The sequence below is a fragment of the Tachysurus vachellii genome, chromosome 13 (assembly GCF_030014155.1).
Source record: "Tachysurus vachellii isolate PV-2020 chromosome 13, HZAU_Pvac_v1, whole genome shotgun sequence".
In the NCBI taxonomy this organism is placed as follows: Eukaryota; Metazoa; Chordata; class Actinopteri; order Siluriformes; family Bagridae; genus Tachysurus; species Tachysurus vachellii.
The window spans coordinates 5,291,233-5,302,093 of NC_083472.1; the positions used below are offsets into that span (position 1 = coordinate 5,291,233).

The following is a 10,861-nucleotide window of genomic DNA, read 5'->3' on the forward strand; positions in this document are numbered from 1 at the left end:
ATCTATCTATCTATCTATCTATCTATCTATCTAGCTAGCTATCTATCTGTCTGTCTGTCTGTCTGTCTGTCTGTCTGTCTGTCTGTGTGTGTGTGTGTGTGTGTCTGTGTCCTATCTATCTATCTATTTATCTATCTATCTATCTATCTATCTATCTATCTATCTATCTATCTATCTATGTATCTATCTATCTATCTATTTATCTATCTATCTGTCTGTCTGTCTGTGTCTGTGTCTGTGTCTTATCTATCTATCTATCTATCTATCTATCTATCTATCTATCTATCTATCTATCTGTCTGTCTATCTGTGTGTCTGTCTGTCTCTCTGTCTGTCTATCTATCTGTCTGTTTGTCTGTCTATCTGTGTGTCTGTTTGTTTGTTTGTTTGTTTGTTTGATAAAATCTTTATTTTAAATCCCAACACAACCATAATGATTTACACAAAAAGAAAAATTTCAAATAATAAAAAAACAAATCTTTGCACTTTTTCCAACAATTACAACATTGCACTTTTTCCTAAAAAGTACATTTAATGGATTTCTTATCTATAATTGTGTTTGCATAGTTTTATTTAGACACAGTATCATTTTCATGGATTTTTTTTTTTTTTTTTTTTGTTCTTTTTTTTTTGCATTAGAGCAGAAAAATGTGTTGTACCATTATAGTATCTTGCTTTTGCTATATTCTCAGTTAAAAATCAAAACATCTCATATTGTAAATTATTGACTGTACAGTACAAGGCCTCTCAGGATCAATAAACCGTAGGCGTTTTGGCTATTTTGGAACATTTATAGCAAATATTGTTGGTTTTAGAAAGAAATAGCTGTTCAAAAAATAAAATAAAATAAAATAAAATAAATAAAATAAATAAATAAGGAAATTTAATGATTTAATAAATTAATTTGTTCGTTTCAGTACCATTATAAAAATTTCAAATGTAAATAACTGCTATCTATCCTGTATATTATATATATATATATATATATATATATATATATATATATATATATATATATATTTTTCTTTATACCCTTGTATAAAGTCCATGTGATCCATTTAATATTTGAGCTATGATACATGACCTACATGTTTGCTTGCTTTAACCAGAGTATAACTCCAATAACTTCAATAACTCCAAAACAAACAGACTGATAAATAATATAGAGTTGAACATAATGTGATTTGTTAGTGAAGACTTAAGGAATAAAAGCTCTGTGGCATAAATAAATCGTCAAAATATTATTGTACAGGTTTAAATGGTGAACCTAATGGTTTAATTGATACAGAATATTAAATAATGAATAAGTCACTTGCGACTTGTCTTTTATAAAATATATACCTTTTACCTGGAACATGGACATAGCTTACCCAAAAACTGAAATGTCATGTAGCTGAAATGTCATGTAGCTCTACAGCAGATATAGAGGTGGCACTACAGCAGATATAGAGGTGGCACTACAGCAGATATAGAGGTGGCACTACAGCAGATATAGAGGTGGCTGTACAGCAGATATAGAGGTGGCTCTACAGCAGATATAGAGGTGGTAGTACAGCAGATATAGAGATGGCACTACAGCAGATATAGAGGTGGCACTACAGCAGATATAGAGGTGGCACTACAGCAGATATAGAGGTGGCACTACAGCAGATATAGAGGTGGCTCTACAGCAGATATAGAGGTGGTAGTACAGCAGATATAGAGATGGCACTACAGCAGATATAGAGGTGGCACTACAGCAGATATAGAGGTGGCACTACAGCAGATATAGAGGTGGCACTACAGCAGATATAGAGGTGGCTCTACAGCAGATATAGAGGTGGTAGTACAGCAGATATAGAGATGGCACTACAGCAGATATAGAGGTGGCACTACAGCAGATATAGAGGTGGCACTACAGCAGATATAGAGGTGGCACTACAGCAGATATAGAGGTGGCTGTACAGCAGATATAGAGGTGGCTCTACAGCAGATATAGAGGTGGTAGTACAGCAGATATAGAGATGGCACTACAGCAGATATAGAGGTGGCACTACAGCAGATATACAGGTGGCTCTACAGCAGATATAGAGGTGGCTCTACAGCAGATATAGAGGTGGCTCTACAGCAGATATAGAGGTGGCACTACAGCAGATATAGAGGTGGCACTACAGCAGATATACAGGTGGCTCTACAGCAGATATAGAGGTGGCTCTACAGCAGATATAGAGGTGGCACTACAGGAGATATAGAGGTGGTACTACAGCAGATATAGAGATGGCACTACAGCAGATATAGAGGTGGCACTACAGCAGATATAGAGGTGGCACTACAGGAGATATAGAGGTGGTACTACAGCAGATATAGAGATGGCACTACAGCAGATATAGAGGTGGCACTACAGCAGATATACAGGTGGCTCTACAGCAGATATAGAGGTGGCTCTACAGCAGATATAGAGGTGGCACTACAGCAGATATAGAGGTGGCACTACAGGAGATATAGAGGTGGTACTACAGCAGATATAGAGATGGCACTACAGCAGATATAGAGGTGGCACTACAGCAGATATAGAGGTGGCACTACAGCAGATATAGAGGTGGCTCTACAGCAGATATAGAGGTGGTAATACAGCAGATATAGAGATGGCACTACAGCAGATATAGAGGTGGCTCTACAGCAGATATAGAGGTGGTAATACAGCAGATATAGAGATGGCACTACAGCAGATATAGAGGTGGCACTACAGCAGATATAGAGGTGGCACTACAGCAGATATAGAGGTGGCACTACAGCAGATATAGAGGTGGCACTACAGCAGACAGAAGAAAGAATACAATAAAGTTCACTTTGTTTCTGAAAGTGTCTGGGTAATTTGGGCAGAGGAGAGTGTGTGTTTCTATTTATTTATGACATTATATGTTATATATTATATATTATATAGAATTATAATTTGGTCACATTGCACTGTGACATGATAGTGTAGGAGCTGATCGGACACTGTACTGTTGCCGGGATGCCAAATGGCACGTGTTTAACACTGTAAGACCAGTGATCTGTCTCTCTCTCTCTCTCTCTCTCTCTCTCTCTCTCTCTCTCTCTCTTTCCCCATCTGTCTCTCTCTCTCTCTCTCTCTCTCTCTCTCTCTCTCTCTCTCTCTCTCTCTCTCTCTCTCTCTCTTTCTCTCCCTGTGCACACAGAGCAGTTCAGGCCGTTGACCGGAGACGCACACAGCAGACAGCAGAGACGATGCAGCCCTCGCACGCGCTTGCCGCCGCTCTCATCGTTCTGCTCGCGCTCCAGCAGTCGGAGGGATTCTGGCTTTTTAACGTCATCTTTCCGCCGACCGCCGGCCCGCATGAAGTGAGCAACAGCACGCCGCCTCTTATCATCGGTAAGATCCTGACAGATAAAGTGCAGTGCACGAGTTTCTAACCTCTAACCGTTTAACCCTTCTTAACCAACCTGTTAATAATGAACAGCAGCTTAGAATTTAACTCTGTCTTACTGTATAGAATTAACATCTGCAGTGTTCACTGAAACCTCAACCTTAAAGGTTCTGTATGAACTTTAATGTTTAAACACTTCACAATATTTCTCTCCATCAGTATTTAATATTAAAATATTCAGTTATGAATAAATAAATAAATAAATAAATAAATAAATAAATAAATAAATAGATAGATAGATAGATAGATAGATAGATAGATAGATAGATAAATAAACAAACAAACAAATAAATAAATACAGTAACTATTGATTTAACTCTTAACTTCAGCAGTATTTAACTCCTTTATCATTTTTACAGTGTTAGGACAAGCATTAATGAATTAACATTTGAGTTAATTCAGTTCATTAACCCTTACAGTGTTGAAATAACACTTAAATAACTCAAATGTAAGAAATGAGAAATAACTCAATAAAGTATTGAGCTCCTACAGTGTTGCATCAAAGTTTTACACTGATAAAACATGCCGAACAGGGATTAACCTTTGAATTTACATTATTATATTTATATTTTACATTATTGTTAGTGTCATTGTACACCAGCGGTAATGAACTAAAATCTGCAGTATTGTATTATATAGTATTGTATTGTATATTGTATTATATATAGTATAGTATTGTAAATGTTCGAACACTAGAGCTTTGAACGAACTCTTTCACTGCTGAATTAGCTCTGTATCCAGTTACACTGAAACCCACATGTGAAAACTATCTAGTATTTAAAGGACTCAACATTCCACAACGTTTAATCAGTGTTGAACTGTAACAGTGTTAGATTAAAGCTTACGGTGTTTAAATACGTCACTAGTTGTCTCTGTAAACAGTTGTTCTGATACTGTAGGAATGTTGCAATATTCAGCACTGGGTTTTGACACTCACTCCTTTGGCCTTTGTCAAATCGGTGTGATTTTTAGTGCCAGGGAATATCGGCAATCGCCTGGAGGCCAAAATAGACAAACCCATGCTGGTGCACTGGCTCTGCTACAAGAAGACCGAGGACTGGTTTCCGCTGTGGATTGACCTCAATATGTTCATGCCCATCGGCGTTGACTGCTGGATTGACAACATTAGGTAAGGACACACTTCATAAGCTTAACAAAACTGATTAAAGTGAATAAAGTCAGATATGTCACTGTTATACACTCAAAAGTCCTTTTCAGCAGCTAGGTATGAGTCTACAATAACTGCAGACTCAATAACTGCAAGCTGAAGCAAAGGTGAGGTTAGGTTCTAAACAGATAAATAAATAAGTAAATAAATATTTGGACAGTGAGACACCACCATGTTGGATCTGAAATGAAGCAATCCGTTTTATTTCAGGGTTTAACAAATGAATTACAGACTTTTTTACTTACAACATTTGTTTTACAGACTTTTTTGGAATTACAGACTTTTTTTTTTATTAGATATCATTTTTATTAGCATTAGATTGTATGGAGTTTACCCTACTAAGATTTTTAACCACGTTTGTAGTAGATAAAAAACTAAATACAGTATACCACCTAAGTGACAAGTATGTGTTCCCTCAAATGTATGAGATAGTAGGAATGAAGGAACTTTGTAAACTTTTGTAAAATTGTCATTCTTAATAATCTGTTCCACTAATTATTCACACTGTGATGGTAAGTGCTGAGCCAACACAGAGTTCTTTGCAACAACAATTGACCTTTTGTTTTTGGAGCTTTCTCCGACATCGACAACGCCATGCCAATGCAAATGGTCTCCAGTTGTCAGCATTTCACACATCCTCTCCTGTGTTGTAGGATTGTGTATAACCGAACGACTCGCAGGACTTCCAACTCTCCTGGTGTGGAAGTGCGTGTCCCTGGATTTGGCCAGACATACTCTATAGAGTTCCTGGATAACAACAATCTGGCAGGTCATTGCTCTGTCATCAATGTCACTCATTTACAACAGTGAACTCATTTCATTCTGAATTACGTTTGTCATGAAATTGAAAATAATCCTAACGAATGCCAATTTCTTTCCCTCTTTGATTCCTGTATGGCATCATTCTGTTTGTAGGTTATTTTCACACCATGGTTGAACATTTGGTCAGTATTGGATATGTGCGCAACAAGACTGTTCAGGCAGCACCGTATGACTGGAGGATTGCCCCAAGTGAGTCAAACCTATTTCTCTCTCTTAAGTTACCCCTTAAACTGATATGTCCATATTTATTATTCCTCATTCTGATAACTACAAAGTTTTCCTATTATTTTTGCTGTAACTATTGAATAATTTGTTGTAGTTACTGAATAATATGCTTTAAACTGAATATCTGAATGGATATTATCCTAGTGTTGGCATGGTAGTGTACTGTATCTTTGCCAATTTATACAGCTCCTGTGTTCTCAGTTGATACTGTAGTTTGGGTTAACCAAGATCTGGATTAAGAGACCACACAGGCAGTTATAACCATCTCAATCTATCTGAGGTGAATTTGCCCAACTTGTGCCTTGTGCCGGGAAATGGCACAATCCCAGACGACAGAACCAACTGCAAATATGAATGAATGAATGAATGAATAGAAATTGTCTTGGTCATAGTCACGGTGGATTTCAAGAGTATCCTAGGAACACTGGGCGTGAGGCTGAAATAAACTCTGGATGTGAAGCCTGTCCATCACAGAGTGGACAATTTAGCAAGGCCAATTCAAAGACAGTTTTTTTGGGGTAGTGGGAGAAAACCGGAATACCCAGAGGAAGCACACAGACATGGAGAATATGCTAAATGTGGCAGAGATAATAGCCTGAACTCAAGATTGAACCAGAGACGGTGGGGCTGTGAGGGGTATCATGAATACTAGACTTATTGCTTATTTGTCCAATCACCTAATCTGATTAAGAACACATTCATCATTGTCAGTATAATTAGCTACTTTTTTCTGGGGACTTCATTTGTCCCATTGATGAAGAACTGGGGAAGAACCACAGATGAGTTTATCAGTTTTCATCTGTAGTAGAACCAGTCAATGTTTCAAAATGAGGGAATGTCAGCTGAGAGACACACTGACATTCCCAATAATCTGCTTAAAACCTTCAGCTGCATGTAACTGATTGTGTGTGGTTTGTTCCAGATGAGCAGGCTGAGTATTTTGCACGGCTAAAGAGCCTCGTGGAGGAGATGCACAATGAGTACAAGCAACCTGTCCACCTGCTGGGCCACAGCATGGGAGGACTTTACATCCTCTACTTCCTCAACCAGCAAAGCCAGGCCTGGAAAGATCAATACATCAAGAGCTTCATCTCACTGGGAGCTCCATGGGGTGGATGTGTGAAGCCCCTCAGAGTTTTAGCATCAGGTTTATAAAACTGATCATCATCATTATTATTATTATTATTATTATTATTATTATTATTAGCTGAGCATTAGATCATAGCTGGAGCACATAAAGTGTTAAGATTATGTTAAACGAATCAGCACAAAGACACACAAGAAATACTGGGGTAGGTTGTAACAGTGGAACTCAATTCACGAAGCCTGTGATATTAAAACAGAGGATGACTGCCAAACAAATGTAGGTAGTTTTGGGTTAGATATGAGCGCTTAGAGTTACGGGTGCTTAAATCATCCTCAGTTGCCCTTAAACAAAGTTACATAACAGCGTACACAGGACTTTATCTGCATGTTCTGGGACTTACATTTCCGCTTAAGCCCAGTGAAAAGAAAACAGAAACTCTGGAGCCTAGTTAAAGCAGGAGGTTTAGCTCACAGTAGAAATGGGTTTCTGTGGCTGATTTAAGAGTAGGAATGAGAATCTAGCCAGACTCCGATGCTAATTTTAGTGTTTCTGATTTCCCTCGCTCCTCAGGCGACAACGATGGCATCCCTCTGGTGTCCTCAATCAAGATCCGTGAGGAACAGCGCATGACCACCACCAACCCATGGATGATCCCATCTCAGGATGCATGGCCCGAGGACCATGTTTTTATCTCCACGCCAAGCTTCAACTACACCCATCAGGACTACCGTCGCTTCTTCAACGACATTAACTTTGAGGACGGTTGGCACATGTGGGAGGACACAAGGAACCTCACGGCAGACCTCCCCGCCCCCGGAGTCGAGGTCCACTGTTTCTACGGTGTTGGCCTACCCACGCCAGTCACCTACATCTATGACGAGAAGTTCCCGAACAGTGATCCAGTGAACTTTCTGTACAAGGACGGGGACGATACGGTGGACAGCCACAGCATGAGCTTGTGTAAGCGCTGGACAGGTAAACAGCAGCAACCGGTGTACGTGACAGAATTCAACGGCATGGCTCACCTCGACATCGTCTTCAACCACAACGTCCTCAGTGCCATCCAGGAGATCCTACAGGGAACGGTTCAGAAGGACGAGGCCGTCCGTACTATTTTTGTCAAACAGTCTCAGCGGCGCAAACTTATCAACCAGAGCCCTTAAATAATGCTCGGCTTGATTTCATAAATGCAGAGTGTTTAACTTTAAAGATTGCAAAGAGAGTTGATGTGCATTAGGACGTATGACTGAAACAAAGTAGGTCCTTTACTATGTGGACTTTTGTGTATATATTCACAAACATAACCAGTTTGTATAGAATATACAGATTCAACAATATGTACAGGTTAAATATGTATCAGTAATCACATGTACATCCATCGTCTCTTGTCCTTTTTTTAGCTTCGGTTTTGCTAAATATGACTGACTGTCACTGCCTGCTGGACAAAACAGTCATCATTATTTTTCAATATATATAGTTTGTAAAGTTTAATGTCTAATGTTTAATGTCTGTTTAAATTTTACATCTATTTTACTGTCCGGTATTCCTATTATTAGATTATGTTTTAAATTTTAGCAGCACTCAGCCCTCTGTACATTTCTTTTTTGTATTGGAAACTTAAATGTCCTTAAATAAAACTTTTAAGTGAAAATACTTGTAACCGTTTGATTCAACTGCATTTATAAAAGATTTTTGAAAGCCAACACATTTATTTCCCCTTTCATTTCAAATGTCTTGGTCACAAGACATTTATACTTCTGCATCGTCAACATGGATGAGCAGAAACTAAAAAAAATACACTAGTGTAAATATTAAGGCTCACCAGTGCTGTTATCGCACCACCAACAGCTGGTGTGTTGTTCTCGTGGTGTTTGAGTGACCCTTGAACTGATCTGAGGGCTCAAAGTCCTGGTGTACATCAGCAGAGAAGCCTAAAACATGCTTGATACTGGCCAGGTTTGAAAAAGCAGATCGGATGATTGAAGGACAGCTAAAATAAATAATAAATAAAAAAAATCCTATGCAATATAATAATGATTAGTGCAAAGGGTATCTCCATGAGGCAAACATGTGTAAACATTCCAAAAGTTTTAACAAATGCAATGAAATTAATACATATTTAATAAACCATTCATATTATTATTATTATTATTATTATTATTATTATTATTATTATTATTATTGTTGTTGTTGTTGTTGTTGTTGCTATTATTATTATTGTTGTTGTTGTTGTTGTTATTATTATTGTTATTATTATTATTATTATTATTACTATTATTATTATTTCAGTCTAATTTCTTCAACTGACATATTAGTCTATTTTAAGGGTTTCCTATTTACCCACAATGCCATGTGACTTAATGTTGATACTGGTACCAGCAAGATTTAGCCTTTGTTCATCTCTGCCTGAAGAGAGCGATGCAGCAGCACTTTAGTTCTTTAGTCTGTCCAGCTGTCTCATGTCCTCAGCTTAAACAGGTCAGCTTACAAAGCTTTGACATTCATACTGTTATAACCATCAATGTCATAAAGCTCGTCTTTCCATAGACTGCTAATTAGCTGAGCAGAGACTCATCATTCGGAGCAGAGACTCATAATGACATAATTCGGTGCAACTGTGTCGTATAACCGTAATGCGTTCAAGGATATTTATCACCTCCAATAATACGTGACATTAAATGTCAAATGTTGCTGGAAAATAAAAGACTTTTCAGTCTTGGTCCAGTTTTAGAGCCTTTGTCCACTGTTGCGACAGTTTCCTGTAACTGAATAACAGGAGTAGAACCTGATGTGCACTTCTGTTGTAACAGCCAGTCCACCATAAGGTTTGACCTGATGGACATTATTAATTTTATTTTGTTCCCAGCAAGGAAAAAAATGGTACTAGGTTTCGCCTTCCTGCCACTTCTGCCAGTCTAGCCGTTCTCCTCTGACCTCTCAGCAATGTTCATTAGATGCCTTTTGTACCATTCTGTGTGAACTCTAAAGACCGTCATGCATTAAAATCACCCCAGATCTGCAACTTCTGAAATAATCAATCAGTCATTAAAATCACACTGAGATTATTGTCTATTTTGCTGTATCATGTCAAATTTAAAGAGAGCAAAAGATAAATATTTTGTTATTTAGATGTCTTACACAGACAACACTATTGCACAGCATTCATGTGAAGGACAATGAGTTATTTTATGTTCCTTAATGATGCTGAATAAATAAGATCAGATGAGACCCAACCATTATTTCTAAACTGTTATAAACTCTCAATGCGTTGGTATTATATATATAATACCAACGCATTGAGAGTTTATAACATTTCTTTTTTGTATTGGAAACTTAAATGTCCTTAAATGAAACTTAAAAAATCCACTCCCACAAATTTATGCATTTATGACAAAGAATGAATGAAGTGAAAATACATGTAACTGTTTGATTTGACTGTATTTATAAAAGATTTTTGAAAGCCAACACATTTATTTCCCATTTCATTTCAAATGTCTTGGTCACATTAATACTTCTGCTTCATCAACAAGGATGAACAGAGACTAAAAAATATATATTTACACTAGTGTAAATATTAAGACTCACCAGTGCTGTTATCACACCACCAACAGTTAGTGTGTTGTTCTCGTGGTGTTTGAGTGACCCTTGACCTGATCTATATTTATCTATATATTATATATAACTAATACAGATACTGCTATTCTACTGTGCAATGTAATACAGAGCACAGAGTACAGAGATGGTCCTCAAGACCATCTTTAATAAATATCTCTCTGTCATTCTAACTGTTTTCTTTTAGCAAGCTAATTACTCAGTCATTTCCATTAGCAAAGCATTGAAAAGCAATTTAAGCAAAATAATCTGCATCATAAGGCATTTAAGAGAGCAGAAAAAAGGACTATGTACTTATACCTTTACACACCAATTAGCTCAGAATGCTATATCACACAGTAAAGGTGCTAATTTCTCTACACTTAAAAAAGTACCGGTGAATAAATCACATTTATTTGTACATTAACTCTAAATTTATCGTCCAGAGCTTCTGTTATCTTAAAAATCTTATTATAGATTCAAATTTCATTCTCTGCATTCTCAAATATTCTGCTTTAACTAATAATTCCTTTCCCTTTGT

At 37.3% G+C, this 10,861-nt stretch overlaps 1 protein-coding gene across 1 annotated transcript; it reads left to right on the top strand.

Moving 5' to 3' along the window:
* Nucleotides 1-3,178: 3,178 nt before the first annotated feature.
* lcat (lecithin-cholesterol acyltransferase) lies at nucleotides 3,179-8,369 on the top strand. Its single transcript, XM_060885757.1, has 6 exons — nucleotides 3,179-3,372; nucleotides 4,400-4,556; nucleotides 5,249-5,364; nucleotides 5,511-5,606; nucleotides 6,565-6,789; nucleotides 7,300-8,369. The coding sequence occupies exons 1-6, from the start codon at nucleotides 3,228-3,230 to the stop codon at nucleotides 7,890-7,892; spliced, it is 1,332 nt and encodes a 443-aa protein (XP_060741740.1). The 5' UTR covers nucleotides 3,179-3,227; the 3' UTR covers nucleotides 7,893-8,369.
* Nucleotides 8,370-10,861: the final 2,492 nt, after the last annotated feature.